General features: G+C 34.4%; 2 protein-coding genes across 2 annotated transcripts; both read right to left on the bottom strand.

Annotated features, from left to right (window-relative positions):
- Window positions 1-267: 267 nt before the first annotated feature.
- On the bottom strand, window positions 268-3706 carry LOC109816627 (pentatricopeptide repeat-containing protein At1g31920). The gene has a single exon (XM_083066712.1). The coding sequence runs from the start codon at window positions 2528-2530 to the stop codon at window positions 650-652; it is 1881 nt and encodes a 626-aa protein (XP_082922838.1). The 5' UTR covers window positions 2531-3706; the 3' UTR covers window positions 268-649.
- A 9621-nt stretch (window positions 3707-13327) lies between these two features.
- LOC109816628 (uncharacterized) lies at window positions 13328-18072 on the bottom strand. Its single transcript, XM_083066222.1, has 8 exons — window positions 17952-18072; window positions 16625-17762; window positions 16298-16487; window positions 15704-15807; window positions 15468-15570; window positions 15062-15369; window positions 14233-14538; window positions 13328-14021 (listed from the first exon to the last, which is right to left on the bottom strand). The coding sequence occupies exons 2-8, from the start codon at window positions 17732-17734 to the stop codon at window positions 13662-13664; spliced, it is 2481 nt and encodes an 826-aa protein (XP_082922348.1). The 5' UTR covers window positions 17735-17762; window positions 17952-18072; the 3' UTR covers window positions 13328-13661.
- Window positions 18073-20537: the final 2465 nt, after the last annotated feature.

The raw sequence follows: 20537 nt of genomic DNA, 5'->3' as shown, positions 1-20537 counted from the left end.
AATATTTTAGATATTATTTGAAAATTTGAATTCTTTTCTGAATATGTAAAAACATCAAATACTCTTCTTCATTTCGTTCAGTACTATCGTGTTTTATGTGAGGAATTCTTATCAAGTCCACAAAGAAAGATAAACACTTTAGACTCATGCACGAATACAAACTTCTTTTTTGAATGTATAATAATAATAATATAAAAGATTAACAAATTCTAAGTATTTGTATCATCCAGAGTCATAAACAAAGTGGTTTCTATTAAATGCAAAGCGTTATTGTTATTTGTGGGGTGGGAAGCCAAAAAATTGAAAACAGTACAATGAGAAAGGTGTTTTTCCTTGATTTGCTGTGTTTCTAAAAACCAAGAATTTCTGTTACTGTCTTCTATAGCCTAAAGAAAACAAAAGTTACGTCAAATTTATCTATTCGCTGGCAACATCTTTGCTTATTCTTATTAGGATGTACCTACAATTTCTATAACAAGTAAATGGAATATGTCAAACGATTTAACCAAAACCTTTTTTCTTGAGTTGCTTGTGTGCTATGGATAAGAATATCATTGGTAGAAAAAAAGATGCTCAAGATACCACAATGTCCCAATCATATGTCAATTAGTTATCTATTTACTCGAATAACAAATATGTGTGGGAAATATCAAGAAGTAAAAATGCTATCCCTATAAGAATCCTTTAAGCATAAATGTAATGAAATTCGCCAATAATCTTTACATGAGCAAGTTCCATCTTTAAAATGGTGGAAGCGATTATGGTCTCTTACAGTGATTTCCCATTCATAGAACATGGAAATGAACTTAGTGTATGTATGATAGTCGCTACACATCTTTAGATTTCTTGATATTCTTATGGGAGAACCCTCAGATGTCTGTATTAGTGCAAAAGCAATTGCCAACTTCTGACTATGATATTTCAATCTCTCCCTCTTTTCTTCTTCATTCACATCAAGCAACACTTGTGACATGTTTGGTGTATAGCCTTCAAATTTCAACTGCCATTCCATTTGGTGAATCATATCATAGATGGTGTCACATTGTGGTTTAGACTTGTCCTGTGAAACAAACTTGTACACCTTCCTATTTGCTTCAACTAAACTAAAACCAGGTGTTTGCAGTTGCACCAAGTGTTTTTCAGCCATTTCTGTTCTGATCCTAGCCACATCATCCCATTTCTTGGCTCTTGCAAACATATTTGCTTGCATCAAATAGTCTCCGGGGTTGTGCTGATTCAACTTGAAAAGATTCTCAGCTGCAATCACCCCTATTTCCAAGTTAAGGTGAACCTTACAAGCACTAAGAAGGCTCCTCCAAACCACGTCATTAAGCTTAATTGGCATTCTCTTTATGAGGTCATAAGCTTCCCTGAGCATCCCTGCTCTCCCCATAAGATCCACCACGCGACCATAGTGCTGAACTGTTGGTTTGATCTTGTGTTCAAATCTCATGCGATTGAAAAATTGTAGACCCTCATTAACAAGACTAGCATGGCTGCAAGCACTCAACACACCCACATAGACAACATCATCGGGTGCCAAACCTTCTTCCATCATGTCAGAGAAAACTCTTAGAGCTTCCCTACCACGCCCATGAATGGCAAGCCCCGCGATCATTACTGTGTAAGAAAACCTGTTCTTCTCAGCTATATTTTGGAACAAACTAAGCCCTTTCTCAAGGCAACCACACTTGACATACATGTAAATTAATGAAGTCTTCACAACAACATTGAGTTCACTAATGTTCCTCAACAAGATCCCATGTATGCACCTTCCAAGAATAGGAGACCCTAAATGGGTGCAAGCAGAAAGAGCACTAACTAGAATGCTCTCTTCAGCCCTATGTCGCCCCTCACTGCTCATGTCCCCAAGAAGCATCAAGCACTCTTGCCACATCTCCACACTAGCATGAGCACCAATGACGGCACTCCATGAAGCCACACTCCTTTCAACCATTTGCTCAAACACAGCATAAGCATGCTTTATTGCCCCACACTTGCCATACATGTTGATCAAGCTATTTTGCACAAAGGCATCACCATCAAGACCAACCTTAAAAATATGGCCATGAATTTGCACTCCTTCCTTGAAAGCACCTAATAGAGAACATGCCTTGAATACAAATGGGTAGGTGAACTTGTCAGGTTCAATGCCTCTTTCAAGCATTTCAACATAAAGAAACAAGGTTTCTTCTAGATTCATGTTATTGACACTTCCTCTAATCATGATGTTGTACTCAAAGCTACCCGGTTCCTTAATTTGCTTAAAGATAGAGAAAGCATACTCCATGCTGCCCCATTTTGAAAGAGCACAAGTGGCAACAAGATTGCTACCACAGAAAGAATACAAGAAAAGGCCAAATTTTAGAATTTGGGCATGAACTTGCTTAAACTCTTCCATGCACTTGCATCTCTTATGCAAAGACAACCATCCCTTATCATTGAACTTTGAATTCAATTCAGAGCTTTGAGGTGGATTATTTGGCAGTGACAAAAGATGGGTTTGGCTAAGGACCGATGTCCCACTCATCCTTCCACCAACACCATGCTAAACCAGCATGCTAAGCTAAACATAGAATAATATGCAACCCATTATTCAGTCCAGAATATACAAGTGTTGAAAGTTTGAAAACAAGTAAGAATTAAGTCAAAATTTGAATATAGAAACTGAGAAGAGATAGCTATGCACCAGAAAAGGATGAACACTATGGTCCATGACAGTGAAAAAAGAATTTTTTTTTTCTTTTTTCATTTTCAGAGGGCTTTTCAGAAAGAAAGAAAAATGATAATTTTGAGAGGATTTGAATGTGATCCATGAAAAATTTCATGTTATTTCCCATTTTCTTTGTTTTCCTATTTTTTTTGTTTTTTGAGACACTGCATAAATTTGTTGCTTGGCATCCTCTTTAAAAGAAAATAATCAAATTAGATAGTTATTTTTTTAAATGACATGAATAAGCAATCAATTTTACTATGAAATGCATGTATAAAAGAAAAATGTTGGAATGTAGAATTTGAAAATAAAATAACATAAAATTGTTTTTTAATTTTTTTGTTTTTTTTTTAGAGAAACAAATGCATTTGATTCGTGAGGATAAAGTGAGAATGAATGCAATCATGGAGAATGACAAGAAAAGACGACGGATATGCCTAATGAATATATCTAACATGATTACTTAATCTAAATAATGTTTATGCGTGAATGTCATGAAAAATTATGAAAATATTGAATGTTATGAGATACAGTTTAGACTAAATGCTCAAATGGAATAATGATCTTACTTTGAATTATGCAAGAGAGAACTTTATTCATTTTCTGTAAAAAAACAAAAGTGTCAATAATGATGACAATTGCAATCTTTTAAAGTTGTATGAATGATTTCATAGAATATTATTTTTTAGGCAAAGATGTAGAATGTATATCATGAATGAATTATAAAATGTAAATGAATGCATGCATGAATAATTTTTTGTGATGAGTGTTATATTGAAGAGACGTGAGATATGATAAAAGTTAAAAAAAATGTATGATGTGTATTATGAAATGGAATAAAATTTTCTTTCTTTTTTTGCGTCATTCGAACATAGAGGTAAAATATTGCTTCTGTGATACTTAATAAGGGCATCCCTAAGTTGAGAATTCTATAGACTACTAATATGTGTTCCTCTCAAAAAGGTGGAACTATAGTTCTAAAACAGGTTCCTAGAGCCAATAACCCTTCTTAGGATATTAGTCACAATAATAGGTAAACTATTAGAGGTGATAATACCCTTGAAAGGATCAAACTCTAGGTGAGGCCTTCATAATAACCAAACAAGATGTACATCAAGAAGGTTACCATTACTCAACCTCTTACTATCCTAAGTTGCACTCAAGTCCGGGCATAGGACCCCACTCATAAACGTGTGTGAATTTGTGCAAGTGAAGTGTGTGAAGGGAGCAATCCTACATTATCCAATCTACAAAACACAACACATATGATATAGAAAATAAAATTCTTCTACCCTAAAGTTCAAATTACAGAACACATATTTAATATAATTCATGCAAATAAGACAAACAATAAATAAGGGACATAAATATAGAAGGAACTCATAAGTTCAAATTATATACATGTTTTAATTATCTAATATAGATAGCCTTTTTTATAATTAAAGGTTGTGGCAAAGCATATAGAAGGAACTCACCAATTGATACCTTGGTCCAAACTTGAGAATGTTGAAACATTATCAAACTCTGAATCAGATAACTTGGATGAAGCTTCCACATCATCAGATATAAATTATGAGTCTCTTTTAAATGAAGAGTATACATTAGATGAGGAAGAATTGAATTTCTCTAGTGAAGGATCAGACAATGATGACACAGATGATGATGATAAAGACACAATGTTAAATGAAATGGGGAAACTTAAATTGCAAAAAGATGATAATATCTCTAACATTCATGCTAAGGAAGAAAAGGTTGAAACCAAGACCAAAAACATTGATGAAGAAGCTAACTCTTCTCTAGCCACAAAATTGGGTAAACTTCATCTTTATCCTCCAGGAAGGATCATGCATATTGTCCCTGTAGCTTCCTTTGAAAATTCTAATTTAAGTTGCAATGACCCTAATGAGAAACATGTTTGCTTGTATGAAACACCTACACAGTTGTATGGAAAACTCAGACTTTCAAGAGAGGTGATACTTGATCATTGCACAAAAAAGTATCTCAAGGTGTTACAACAATTAATCATTCAACTTGAAAGAGAGCCTTTCAAATGTCCTTGATGATGAGGCAAAGCACCTCAAATGAAAAAACAAAAATTGGTACTACTACTATTGGCTCATGTTGCCCTATAACTAAAATTGGGGCTGTTGATTCTAATTGTCAAGTTTGTTGCATATGTTAGGATTGTAATTGTTGAAAATACGTTTTAATATCTCTTATGGGAAATGTGTAATATAAGTTTTTAAGAGTTTCTTAAGAGGTTGTTATTTGCTAATAAGTCTTTTTCAATGTTTACTTTTTTTTTTAACATAAGATAATGTTAATTATGGTGAATATAAGGGATGTATTTGTTTCTTTTAATTGAGTAAAACTCAACAAAACTAAACCCTAAACCCTAAATCTATGTTTTTTAAACCCTTTAGTTTACTTGTCTTTCTTCGTCGTTCAATGTAGAAAAATGGAGTTCTTAAACGACGCACATCCGGAAAATCCACCAACACACTTCCGATGCGACGTCACCCCAAATAAGGTAAACTTTTTCCTGATGTCTCTCATACACCACTTTTACAAGTCCTGCATAGGTGCTGCATCAATAATCACCGTAGATTTATTATTAAAATAATCAACGATTCACATTATCATTTATTCACCATTAGATGCATGTAATCCTAAACCCTATTATACACCATATCTAATGGGAAATAAAACTCCTGCATCCATACATGACTTGTATTGTATACTAATTAAATTTAATTAACATAATTCCATGATATTCATAATATTATATATATATATATATATATATATATATATATATATATATCTTTTTTTCTTTTTCTGTGGGGTCAGATCTATATTAATGCACACTTTTACGAGTACTGGATTTGTAAAATAGAACCAGGCGAGTGTATCATTACAGACCCAAAAGGGATATGTTCAAGGGTTATCTCAAAAATTTATGTAAAACAGTAGGTATGTTTAATAAAGGGGTCAATGAAATGATAGATTTTTATGCTATCAAAACTAAACATATTGCTGAGTTCAGCTTAGGGATGGCAAAAATATCCGCACCCGCGGGTATCTGTGGATAAAACCTGTTACGGATAATAAATGGATAGGCTAATTGGGTACCTGTGGATAATGGGGACGAATAATTTTTTACCCGTTTATAAATGGGGCGGGGGCGGGTATGATGATATCCATACCCGCGAATACCCGTTTAATATTATTTCTTAAATATCCAAATTATTCTTGTACCACATAACCCTAAAACTGCACTCTTTCCTCTTATTTTATTACAAAAGTGAGGTTGATGAAGTTACCGACATGTGTTAAGCATGTTATAGAATTATGTTGTATATAATTTGATTAATTTTCTAGTTTTGATTGGACTAATAAGATTTATGTATTTTAAGTTATTTACTTTCATTTGGAATTATGAGATTGAATTATTGTAGCTTTGTGGTGAGACTTTAACTTACTTGTGAGATTGATGTATTTTAAGTTATTGATTATCTTGAATTTTTATTATTATTTCAACAAAATTAACGTTAAATAAAAGTTTAAAATTAACATTGAATTTTTATTTTTAATATTTCAATGACATTAAAATATAAACTTAAAATTATTTGTAATACAATTTTTTTAATTTCTTAAAATTTTATAAATATCCATGAATATCCGTGGGTATTCAAGAAATTCATGAATACCCGCTTAATGGATACCCGCATGGATATGGGGTGGGTATGAGGCCAATTTTCATTCAGTGGAGCGGGGGCGGGTTTACTATTACCCGCCCCCATGGGGCCCCATTGTCATATATAGTTCAGCTATTAGGGGTCAAACAACTTTACCTTGCGTATCTTTACTGTTGGTGAAGAGGAAATATTATATCCTCAAATTAAAAAAGAAATTGGGCAAAGTTCAAAAAGGTACATATAATTGCAACTCTTTATTTTCATTAAGTTTAATTTGTCATTTTTTTCATTTTTTAATTATTGTGCACTTTTTATTTTGTCAGCAACATTAATGTCACACTTCTGGAGCCTAAAATCGAAATTGTAGATCTAACGGACTCTGATTCACCACAACCCCAACAACAACTACAATTGCCTTTTCCAACACAAGATATGCCAAGACATCGGGTTGCTTGGTTTCACACTATCACAAAATCTGCAACAACTGGAAGACAACCTTTGGTATGGAATTACATAAAAAAATTTCTTCTAATTCATAAGTTTTTTTTATTACAATAATTAATATAAACATTAATGTCAAAAATTTTCTTTCACTATTCTTTGCAGTATTTTTCGGTTAAATACTTTGATGTTTGGAGCATACACAAATACAATATTTGTGTCTTAATTGATGAAGACGGACAAATGGTTCAAATTGACATTAAAAGAACGCCAACACAGCGCAACAAAAAGGAGTTCTACTTGGGGAAGGAATGGGGTCAGCTTGTTAAATGTCAAGGATACCAGAAAGGCTTATGACTTAAGATTGAAAAACTTATTGACTTAAACTTCCTCGTCCTCCATGTTAACAAAGCATGAGTTCATGCTTCTTTCATAACTATTGTCTTCTTATAAACTGCTTCTGTATGATTTTAAACTTCTATTTTTTTGTATCTGTATCACAATTAACAATCATCAAAACTTAAATATTTCTATATTTATTTGATTATATCATTTTTTCCCATTTGTGATTGTCATTTTCTGGATATCCTTCATTAGTCATGTTATAATTATTTTTTCATCACTTATGTCATCAATGCTTCTTATCAATATGTAATCAATTCTGGCCCGGGTCGCCGAACTCACATATATTCATTCATATGGACAATACTGCATTAGGACATGGAATTTCATAATACCACCTACGTATAATTTTATTACTTATTCATCACATTATCATACAATCAAAATTAAATACATAATTCACTATAACCACATGTTATAGGAATTAAAATGATATTTTTTTTCGTTTTAGACATTCATTTTAGGCTAAAAATTTTATACCCATTAAACAATATTTATTTTTTTACTTTTATTATACTCCTTTAATCGAAAACAACTGAAAAAATTACAGTTCCATAAAATGCTCATCGAATAATATTTAAGGTCATAAACTACCAATTATTAACTATTCCAACTAAACACTTAACCAACCCTCAACCAAAGGCTAAATTAATTCAATAAATTATAAAAATAACTAATTTATTAATAATAATCAATTCAAACTAGTTTCTCATTAAGTGTATCGAAAATACAACTAATTTCCTGTGTTAGTGTATAAAACAACCATCCTTTTCTTTTTTATATTTTACTAATATTATAAACAAAATCTAACTACCGAAAATTTATTTTATTCTATCAAACTATAACATTTTCAACCATATTCTATGTTGCATATTTTGTTAATTATAAATCATCTAAATAATAATTAATTATATCTTTTATGAATTCAATTAATCATATTACAAAATACAATTGCTTCAAAAATAAACAACAAAACTGTATTTCATCTTTACTTTTCCACCCAAACTACGTCAATTCATGTATCATAAGTTCATTACTACATAATATTTTCCAACTTCAATTAAAAACAATATAAAATAAAACTCCTCAATAAATAACAACAAAAGTCACATTCATCTACATTTTCCATCCAAAGTATGTCAATTCATGCATTTCCATTCTATTGCATCTGTCATCAATTGTATAAAAAACCTGCAAATAAAATTTAATAACAATTATCAGCAATCAATTACTTGCAATATTACACATACAAACACAACTAAAATAATATAACATCATACTAATACAATAAAAAAAAAAGTTTGTACTTCTCATACAGGTACAATAACACACTTCAGTTAGTAATTCATAAACATTACTTGCATCATTGAATGCTGGAGATAACGACACTTTATAACTATATATTGATTCTGACTGTGAAAGACACATGTCACCAACCCCATTATCAAATTCATCACATTTGTCAAACAAATCTTCAATGTATTCATCTTCCTACAATGACAACATTACACCCATCACATCTAACTCTCTTCAACCAACAAATATATAATTTCAATATAAATTATATTCGTTACCTCTACATTTTGGTTAGCTACATAAATTTCTTCAAATTCAAAACTCATTCCACCTGTGCTTTGTTCCATATCATCAAAATTTTGTTCTCTTGGACACGTTCTCATGTTGTGGCCTATTTGTTTACACAAACTACACTTAATACTCTTTTTTGATTTCCTACCTTTGCGCCATGAACCTTGATCAATAGAGCTTCCTTTACTCCTAGCAATGGCAAGATTTCTTATAACTACACTTAATTCATCACCTAATGCATTGCCTTCTTCAGATTCATGACCTTTTTTAGCTCTTATTTCAACTAATTCATTTACAACTTTATCCCTTTTATCAACATAATCATCATATCTTTCACATGCCAAAGTACTAAGCTCTTTAAAATACTCCATCAATGACAAGTATCTAGCATCTTTCTCAGAGTCCCACTTATGTGTACTAACATTGCCCTTCACTTCATCCTTCGCCACCTTAGTCCACCTTTTTAACACCAAACATCTTGGTAACTCTCATAAATTCATATGAACCAACACTATAAGTATATGATCACATGGAATGTCAACCGATTCCATTCTTAAGCACGAACACTTCAAATCACATGGTATTGATTGATATGACGCATGTCATTGCTTGTGAATCATTTCATATTTTCTCACTATGTATATACAACAACCAAATGTCTGCTTGCAACCAATCACCCTCATCAGAGATGAACTATGAAGCTGATCACGAAATAATTTGAATATTTCTTTCGTATAACACTTTGCACCAGATAGCTCTAGGTTATGAAAATCTGTTTCTGGCACAGGATCACCATGAATTAATGCAAAGTCAGCTTCAACTTCCCTATAACGCATATAACTCACAAGACGATTAAACTGTTGAACAAATTCTGTCAGATTAATCTTCGGATGAATATATTTTTTCAACTCGGAATGTAATCCTTCACACCGAGAAGTTGCCCTAAAACCACCAAAGAAAGCCCCTCTAATATAAGTTGTACACCACATCTTCCTCTTTTCAAATAACTCTATAACCTAAGGATGATCATGCAACTCAAACTTGTTCAACATTTCAGACCACTTCTTTCGAAATTCACCAATTTCATACTCACCCAGCATGCATTTTCTGAAATCCTTTGTAAATGCCGACTTCTTAGTATTAGTTGTCGCATTCCTTAATAAGTGCCATGCACACAATCTATGGTGTGAATTAGGAAATACCTTTCTTATCGCATTTTTCATTGCAACATCACCATCAGTGATAATAGACATTGGTGACTTTCCTTTCATGGCTTCTACAAATTGCTCAAGTACCCAAATATATGTTTCTTCACTTTCATTTGAAACAATAGTACTCCCAAATACTATCGTATGATTGTGATGATTAACACCAGAAAATACAACTACAGGACATAAATACTCCATCTGCATCATGCCATCACACCAAAACAAATGTTGCAATCTGTTTTCATCATCAATAGTGTGACCAACATACATTAAAGGATCATTGCATTTTAAACCATTCAAAAATTCCAAGGCAGATTTATAATCCAAACCTTGCAACCTTCTTTGCCTTCCAATTTGATTGTATATGTCCTTTTTACAAAAAGGAAGTCTCTCATACCCTCCAGGGTGATCTGCAAGTGACCCATAAATTTGAGGAGTACTTATGCCAACTTTTCTCATTTTATTCAACTGCATTATATCTAACTCACTCATATCTCTATGAGAAGCTAACAATCTACAATACTTTTCTTCCAAAAAACTATGGTTGTGGTCATCCAGAAAATATGTAATGTACCACATCTGCTATCAATATGCATTCTTAGTTTTGCTTCGCATCCGCACCTTGTCTCCGGTGTTCTCTTTCGCTTTCGATTCTCTATGTTCAAACCACGCTTATCTCTAAATCCTTCCTTGAAACAAACAAATGTTTGTTGTAATTTTTCCCCCTTAATATTTATCAAAATCTTGTTTTTTCTTGCAGCAAATCCATTAACTTTTGCATACTAGTAATAAAATAAGTAAGTCATCTCAACACTTACAAATTGAACATTCCTAAGCTCATGTGGACTTAAATGCAAATCTAAATTAAACATATCATTCAAATTAGAAACTATGACCCCCTTTTCACTGTCAAAAACCTCAACTTTTCCTTCATTAACAACATTTTCCACTTCTTCACAAATTTCTTCAAAATCAATAACCAAATTCTCATCTTCCTCATTCTCATTTATATTATCTTCTCCTTCATTTATGCCTTCAAAATTAGATACTCCTTCATTTATGCCTTCAACATCACAGTTATACCACACATTACACAACGCATTATTAATTTTATTTATATTGTAACAAAAATGTCACTTATGAATCTAAGCACCTCAAACACTTCCGCACCAAATAATCTCTGTTAGTTGTAGACACCAGCAACAACAGATGGATCATCAAAATTGCACATACATATAAAATCAAATGCAAAATCAACATTCAAACTATATATGATCATGTAAACAAATTTTGCACCACTCACAGTTACAAAAAACGTAAACCTCGAAAAAGGCTTCGTTTTGTACGCCACACTTTAGGTTTAAAAAATAAACAAAATCGATTGCTCACCTGTTAAACCTAACAAATCTTTGAAGGCCTTGCAGACTAACAACTACAACAACGGATGACAATAGAGGACAACGAAGGACAACGGACGCCCCGGCGGAGGCCGACTTCAAAGATGCTCTCCACAAAAGCGCCACGCCGGCAATCGCACCTGCTAATCGGAACTACTCCTACAAAATCACCACAGATACCAGATCGCAAATCTATACACACCACTTCATTATTATCATACACCCTAAACCCTACTAAACACGGACAAATATCAAAACTAAAAGGACTACTCTGCAATTGTAAAATGTTACTAATTAAATGATAATCTCAACCGTTAATTATTTATATTATATTTACGGTCATTATTCCTTTATTCAGGCACCACCAATGGACCACTTGTCAAACTGGACTATCAGAGACATCACCAAAGCTAACTATCAATAAACATCAAATTGACAGAAAAACTAATATTCGGATCACATCACTTCTAAATCAGCCTCTACAATTTCCACGAAGTTCCATGTCTTACGCTGAACATCTGAAGCAGCAGCTCCAACATGATCTGCACCAGTTAAACTGGCTTTTGCTGCTGAACTAACTTAGAGAAACGATTCCGATCAGTGTCAAGTTCTCAGTCGGCACCAGAAACATTAAAACCAATATCAACAATTGGATCAGAATTCCAAACTGCAACTGTTGTACCAGAATCAGCAACTTATTCTAAAGCTGTAACAAGGACAGCTGAACCTGGCTGCACAGACTTCAAAACATTAGCCTCAATATGATCTTCATGCTCTAAAGTACAATTAGGCATTAGCATTTGCTGCTGAATGAGAATGAGCCAACTTAGGGGACTGATTGCAAACCATAGGGGCTGCAGCATCAGAATCTAAGGCAGGATTGAATGCAGAATCCTGATCAGCTGGGAAAATAGATTTTCTTTGCTTAGCTGTAATACCAGAAGCCGTAGCTACACTTGGACCAGCATAGGAGCCAGGAGCAGCATTTTTTTCACACCAGAATCACCAAGAAGTTGCCTTCCTTCCAGCAGTCTCTTCAAACTAATAAAAAAGAATTGAATTCCTTTGTTTTTTTCTGTATCTCCAGAGATAGCAGCAACTCTAGGATCAGCAGCACCAGCTATGGAACCAGGCTTAGCAATGGATTTTTCGCCATTAGGAGCACCCTCACTAGCAGACTTAAAAATCTTCGACAGTTTTGGATCTTTTGTCTTCGAAACCCTCACCATTTGTAACTGTCATGCAAAAAGCCACAGTATGACCAATTTTATTGCAAGAAAAACAAAATGCTGGGAGACTCCCATATTCTAAGGCAACAAAGAAAGTAAAACCTTCCCTTAACGAAGCTTGTTAATGGAATGTTACACGATAAGCATCACAGCAATAGCAGATTCAGTAATCCACAACACTGGAGATACAACTGCTTTCTACCAACACAATAAATACCCAACGAGTTTCTCGAAACCCAAACAGAAAAATACTTCCCAATTGAACCATAACATACTTGAATAGTGACTATTAAATAGCCCCCAAAACAGCAACCACCAGAACATATTAGCAGTCCTGGATTCAAGATAAATCATGAGATGCATATCTCTCCATTCCAATTCAGAAGCTTCAATATTATTAAGTCTACTAAAGAAATGGATGCTCCAAGAAGTGTCATATCATTCGGTAATCAGTATTTGAAAATTGATGTAGAGAAGAAAGTAAACATACGATGCAGCATCCATATGGACAATCACCACCTACAATCTAACTCAAATATCCTAGCCTCTAAAGAAAACATGACATTATCATATTACAATCATATGATAATGTTCCAATATTCTCATTGCTTCTACAAAACCACTCAGGAAGGAGTTCATTAAAACCGAGAAATCAAAAATTAAAACAAAAGTCATCTATATGAACACCAATAGTACACCCTTCCAAAGAATATTAACTCCACCTATGCCTCCTGAATGTTACAGATGTTTAGATAAAGTTACATTTTAAAATAGTCAAGGCCATAGTTTAACGAAAATACAAACTTAAGAACAAAATTAAACAAATCCATGAAACAATCTCAACATCTCAACCAGCAGAACCCACTAATTCCTTTCACAATACATAAAAAAGGCTAGTTAGTTTTGTGATTTAAAGATTGAGAAACCATGGAAATTCAATAACAGTTTTGTGATGCAAGTATCCTCAACAATAGCATAAAATTGCTTCACTTTCTCCTCCGCTTTCTTCGTTTTCTGCCACTCCCACTGTCACTTTCATCAGAACTTGCCGAGTCTGACTCTGAACTGGCTGTTCCTGAATCTGATGAATCAGAACTCCCTGACTCTTCATCTGATTCAGATTCCGAAACTTGTTTCTGTTGTTGCATGATTAGCCGCGGCATATTCTTCAAATACTCGCGTAGGTTCTCAGTAAGACCACCAAGACCAATAGATGTAAAGAAGTTAATGCAAAACCTTGTGTTTTTTGGATTGTCTTTTGGAAATATGGATTCAAAAGACTCTTGCATTGTTGAATCATTTAACCGCTCATTTAGCAGCCGAATTCCAAGATGTTCTGATAATTCCTGCAACATTATAAACTGAAATCAACATCTTTCACATACAGAGATGCAGCATAATATATGCAATATAGATGATAACAAGCCCCTAAAAATTTTGCAGGTCTCGTAATAAGAACAGTATATTTCTAAAAAATATGATTCAAAATTGGTGAAATAATAATGCACATGCACAGAGAAACAAAAAATAGGAATATTGGAGTTTGATTCTCAGTACCTGGAAGAGAATCTTAATAAATATACGTGAAGATGAAGTTGTGTCCTCTTCAGTCAAGCGTATATATGATAAAACATGCCAAGGTAGTGCATCTGTGCCAAGTAAATGAGCAAAGAACTTTGCCACATTTCGCAGTTTATTCGTTTCCAGTCGGTGAATCATTGAGTACTGCTGCACAAAGCACTTCTCAAAATTTTCTTGATGTACTTTGTTGATCAAGCAGAAACGCTGCCCCAGAAGACCATAATATCGGAGATAAGTTCTCTCTTGGCTGCAACATTCCAAAAGCATAATGCACAATTCCATCTGCCACCAATTATACAAATTACAAAATTATAATTATTAATTAATTAAAAGGTACAACTGAATGAGCCAAAAAAAATGGAGATGATACATCAGATGCTGGAAATTAATGTCTAATATGAGTAAGTGCATATAGATGCAGCCTATGCTATAACAGTTTGACATGATACCATAGGAGCACTAGTTCTTTAAAAAGAGCATCAAATAAGATAACAATAAAACAAATGAACCAAAATACTATGCACCCACCCAAGTGACACCAAGTTAAATACTAATCTAAATTGATCAAAAAGTGCCAAGATTCAAATTGGGAAATTAGTTATTATATACAAGGGAGAGATTAAGAAAGAGAGCATTCAGCTTTTCGATAAAATCACACCAATAGTTGAACTAGATTCTAATGTTCTTCCATATTATTAAAATATATATTTAATGTACCCAAAAAACATTATAATAAGAAGAAAAAGGCAGCAACTAAATAGTTTAGCAATAGAACAGTAACTGCTAGCAGAGATTCTGAGCTCACCTCTTGACCTGGCTCTAGCTTAATTTTCAGCAGCTTGTGACCAGCTTCCTCAAAATCAACACTAGACATAATTGTTAAGTATATTGTCCTTCGAAGATTGACAAGATTAGTCTCTGTTTCATCTTTAATTTGCATCTTTTCTTCTTCCTCTTCATCATCTTCATCATCATCATCGTCGTCATCATCTGACTCACCATCCAAGCCTTCCTCATCATCCTCAGATTCCTCATCCTCACCCAGCATTGATTTCTTCAACTCCTCGTAACGCTTCTCATTCTCCAGAAAATTGGGGTCTGGCTTGAATATATCTGAAGAATAACAAAATGGAAAATAAAGAAATCACAATGACATATGACCACAATTAATCAAATAAGAAACAGATAAAACTTATCAATACAATATTTACCAAGGGAAATCTCTGGATCTATCTCCTCATCCAAGGAGACTTCATGAGTTAACTGATCTTCCTGCTCTACAAGATCTAGTTCAGGACGAACAGCAGGATAGCCCTGTAAATGCAATGTGACCATCATAACACACTTCAATTTTAAACTATTAGATTAAACTGATAAGCAGAAGAGTTGACATTCTGTGTTATTTTGTTAAAGTTCTATTCCTATCACAATCAATAAATAGAAGTACCTGAAACTTGGCTTTTCTTATTGCAAATAAGCCTTCAATAAGAAACTGAACACGTTTGTCAATTTCTCCTTCATGTAGAATTCCACGAAAACGCTCAAAGATACCTGCAAAATTACAAATCCTATTTATTAAAAAAAAAAAAAATCGACAACTGAAATTGATCTCATGCATCATTTGCACGTATACACAAGTGTCTAGCATAAGTATATTTCTGCAAGCATGCAGGAACATAAACAAATATAAACCAGGAGAAGACCCAAAGCAAGTGGATGCAGTTGGGTAGAGCAATAATTAGATACATAATTAGATTAGAGGTATAGGAGGATATTCAATCCTCCCTAAAAAAGAAAGTGTAAACAAAAGGGACAAAAAAAATGGCATCGATGGAACAAAGCTAACCAGTAAGACAGTCTCTAAATACATCTAGCAAACATACTTTTGCTTTGGTTTGGGCATTAAAATTATTTAGAATACATAATTCTCAGAATCAAATAACTCAAAACAAGTTACAAAACATAATTCTCAGAGAAAAGGCAAGGTTTACAAATAAAAAACGAAGCACACTGTTGCCTTATAGTTTGAGAGAATACCCACCATGAAGACCTTTAGGTGAGAGATCCTGCAGTATTGAACCGCATTCTGTGACAAAACCAACAGCTACTTCAACACTGTCATCAGTAGGTTTCTCGAGTAAAACTGTGAGTAACTCTAGAGCAATGATCTCGTGAGCCACTTGCTGATTCACCAGATGCGCTATAAATTTAACAGCTGCTAGTAATTGAGGCTATAAATGATGAAAGACAGTGAAAAAAAAAATCAGAAACAAAGACAAGTAAAAGTAAATTTTGAATTGAACCATAAAATTGATCTAAGTTTAAGACCACACATTAAATTATAAGAAAAAGTGGGGTCATTACACACCTTGTCATTCCGCTTATAAGCTCTCTTAAGCTGCAAAACAATCCTTCTTAGCAAAAGATCCCCCACCTCAGGAAACTTGGTATTAACGACAGCAACCAAGGCAGCGAAAACATCCGTAAATCCTGGAGATGCCATCTGTGACTTCATACATGACCGACAAAAGAGTCCCCTTCCCCTGATCAAGTTTTCCGAAAACAATTCCGGAATTATATTTTTTATATTAGTTGCATTAACCTTATTTACAAGCCCATTTATGCTCTTTCTCAAAGCATCCCATGTTAACCTTTGATACTCTACACTACTTTTATCCTGAACTTCTTTCATCATCATTGCCATCTTAAATGGGGGAATGTAAACACCTCCACTCTTTCCCAAATTAGACGCATCACCATTCAGGACTGTTGTCTGTCGTCGAGCATTTGCATCTTCAACCATTCTTCCATTTCCATCCTCTCTCTTCCTACTTTCTTCTTGCCGCTTGTTCGCATCCTTTTCCCTATGGTTCCTCTCATTGTCCCCATCCTTTTCAACTCTATGCCTCCTATCCCTCTCCAATTTCCTGGCAAACCCCCTATCATCTTCTTCCTCCAAATCATGACGCGCACGACGATCCCTCTCATTGTTACCACCCTTTTCAACTTTTCGCCTCCTCTCCCTCTCCCTCTCCCTCTCCCTCTCCCTCTCCCTCTCCCTCTCCCTCTCTCTTTCTCTACCCCTTTCGGATTTCCTGGGCAGCTCCCTTCTATCCTCTTCATCCGAATCATGACGCCTATGGTGGTCCTTAATTCTCCGTCTATCCTCCTCCTCTTCCACCTCACCTCCACGCCATCTATCAAGATCCAACCCATGACTCTCTTTCTCCCCTCTCCGCCGCAATCTCTCATCCTCTTCCTTCTCTTCCCTTACCCTCCCTTTATTCACAATCTGACCTTCCTCCTCGGAGCTCTCAGGCTCCTCCTTTCTCTCCCTACTCTCACTCTTCCTCTCACTTCGCATTCTTTCTTCTCCCTCCGATTTGGAACTCCTCTTCTTGCTACTCCCACCACCACGTCGATGCCTATCTCTCTCGTCATCCTCACTCGACTCGCTGCTGCTTCCTCTCCTCGCCATGCCAAACCCTAGTCGAATTGAACACAAGCTAAATTCAAAATCGAGAAACACAGAGAAACGAGTAACAATGTTAAGAACCAAACGAACGAGTAATTGGAGAAAAGGAAAAGGACGAAGCAATTAGGTGCGTGGAAAATCGTGTGGTTAGGGCTTCTAGAGGTGAAAGCATGAAGCGCGAATGAAAATACAGAGAGAAGAAGGAAAAGTGAGTAAGAACCTTAGGTCGTGAATCGCAGAACAAGAGTGAGAAATGGCGCTGATGCAGAAGGGTTTGCTTGCACACACACTATTGGGTTGCAATGCCAACCGAAACAAAGACGGTGTAAAGGTGGAGAAATTTAAACATATATATTACTAATAATTGCATTTTAATTAAATAAGAAATTAGGTGTAAAAAAAACACTAAATAAGATATTATTTTATTAATAATAAATATAATAAATAAATATTTAATTAAATTTAAATTCATTATAATAAAATAGTTAGTTACAAAACATTATACAAGTTCATTCCGTAAAAAAATAGTTATATAAGGTCATGGTTATAACAAATAAAATAAATAAATTAAGATTTAAATATTTTTAGTTTTTATAAAATTAATAAGTGACTCGAGCGTACGTACCAAAATTTTCTTTTATTAATTATTTTTGAATAAGTATGGTTTAAATATTTTACATTAAATAACAATAAAATAATAAAATAAAAATGTATATAAAGGAATATTGTAACGTAGTAAGTTTATTCAGAAGGTCCAAAAGCTCAGTATGGGAGATTCAGTAGCTTAGAATGGACCGTTCCTAAATTGGAACGGGCCGTTCCAAATTACTGAATTAACCTATAATATGTAGTTGAGAACGGGACGTTCCAAACCCTAGAACGGGTCGTTCTGGTTGGAGTACGGGTCATTCTGGTTAGAGTACGGGTTGTTCTGGATGGAATACGGGACGTTCTGAATGAGTTCCAAAATGAGCCGTTCTGATTTAGAACGGGTAGTTCTGCATGTGGTTTTTGCACATGACGAATGGGTACAGAACAAGTTCTGAATGAGTCCCAGAACGGGTCGTTCTGATTCAGAACGGACAGTTCTGCATGTGATTTTTGCACATGACGAAGGGGTACAGAACGGCTTGTTCCAGAACGGCCTGTTCTAGGGTTTGGAACGCCCCGTTTTCAACTACATATTATAGGTCAATTCAGTAGTTTGGAATGGCCCGTTCCAGTTTGGGAATGACCCATTTGGGCTACTGAATCTCCTATACTGGACTTTTGAGCCTTCTGATTAAACTTACTACGTTACAATAAATATAATATAATTTTAGGCTTAAATATGTTTTTAGTCCCTGAAATTTGAGGTCATTCTTTTTTTCGTCCCCAAAATTTGAAATTGCTCTTTTTGATCCCCAAATTTCAACTTATTCTTGTTTTAGTCCCTACTCCTAAACGGCGTTAATAACATGTCTTATGTGGCAAACGAAGTACACATCAGCAAATGCCATGTGTAATTAATTATTATAGTTGGAATTAACTTTTTTTTTTCTTTTTAATTTGAAGTGTTCATTTTTTAAAGCAAAAACTCCTTACTTACGAAAGCAAAACCGTGAGACTCGAATGACATAACGGGAATCCCATTGTCCCTCGTTTAAACCTTGATTTGGAGATTGAAAATGGTGTTTCCACTTCCCCTATTAGTGTAAACATTGTTCTATTTCACGGCATTGTACTCCAAAGCGACTCTCAATGAGGTGTCTATGAGTGATTACTCTAGACAAACTTACGGTGTTGTGCGTTTTTGTGTTCTCCATTTTTCAATTTCACAACGTTTTATTGAAGGTATGTAACTGACCTTATTATGTTATTTGGGGTCTTAGTAATTTTTTAATTTAGGTTTTGATTAATTTTTAATTTAGGGTTTGTAATGAATTTCTAATTTAGGATTTGTAATATGGCATTCACTGTGGTTTTCCATCACATGGGCAAGTTTGAATTTAAACCATTATTGCACTATGATGGTGGTGAAGTTCATGTTATCCATGGCCAAGACATGGATAGATGGTCTTTTTATGAAGCAATAGGTATATTGAAGGATCTAGGGTATGATGATGATGTCAAATTATGGTGGAAACCAGAGATACAATCATTTAGAGGGAAATTGAAACCATTTGAGTCTGATAATGATGCTATAGAGTTGGGAAATTATGCATTGAAGAATAATTGTGAGATGGGAATATATGTTGAGCACTCTATTGCCAAGGAACCTCTTGCTTCCATGGAACCTATTGCCAAGGAACCTCCTTCTTCCATGGAACCTGCTGCCAAGGAACCTTTTGCTACCAATGAACCAAATCTTGAGCATGTTCATGTTGAAGCTAGTGATGAAAGCGGAAGAGATGTGTCTTTTGGTGTTGAGTCACAAGATTCTGACTTTTCTTACATACCTAATGTCCATGACGAAATGCATCAAATTGATGATGAATATAGTAGTGAGGAGTTAGTTAGTGATAGTGAAGAAAGTGATGTTGGTGAAGGTGAAAATGTCAAGGAAAAATGTGTCATCTATAGGAAAGAGCACATGTGTAAGGATTATAAGTTTGAAGTTGGGATGGAATTTTCATCCCTTCAAGATTTCAAAGATGCAATTAAAGAACACTCTGTGTTGAATGGTAGACAAGTTAAATTTCTGAAGAATGATAAAAGAAGAGTAAGGGTTGTGTGTAAGCAAGGGTGTGATTCAGAACGGACAGTTCTGCATGTGATTTTTGCACATGACGAAGGGGTACAGAACGGCTTGTTCCAGAACGGCCTG

The sequence above is a fragment of the Cajanus cajan genome, chromosome 11, assembly GCF_000230855.2.
Source record: "Cajanus cajan strain Asha chromosome 11, NIPB_CcT2T_4, whole genome shotgun sequence".
In the NCBI taxonomy this organism is placed as follows: Eukaryota; Viridiplantae; Streptophyta; class Magnoliopsida; order Fabales; family Fabaceae; genus Cajanus; species Cajanus cajan.
The sequence above is the reverse complement of the archived record's forward strand: the minus strand, read 5'-3'. Positions and strand labels throughout refer to the sequence as shown.

Excerpts from the sequence above, each read along its gene's own strand:
- LOC109816627 (XM_083066712.1), bottom strand. The coding sequence starts at position 2,530 with ATGAGTGGGACATCGGTCCTTAGCCAAACCCATCTTTTGTCACTGCCA.
- LOC109816628 (XM_083066222.1), bottom strand. The coding sequence starts at position 17,734 with ATGGCGAGGAGAGGAAGCAGCAGCGAGTCGAGTGAGGATGACGAGAGA. Across the intron at positions 16,488-16,624 it reads CTTATAAGCGGAATGACAAG|CCTCAATTACTAGCAGCTGT; the intron begins GTGTGTAATGAC and ends CATCATTTATAG. Across the intron at positions 14,022-14,232 it reads TTATTAAGATTCTCTTCCAG|GAATTATCAGAACATCTTGG; the intron begins GTACTGAGAATC and ends ATAATGTTGCAG.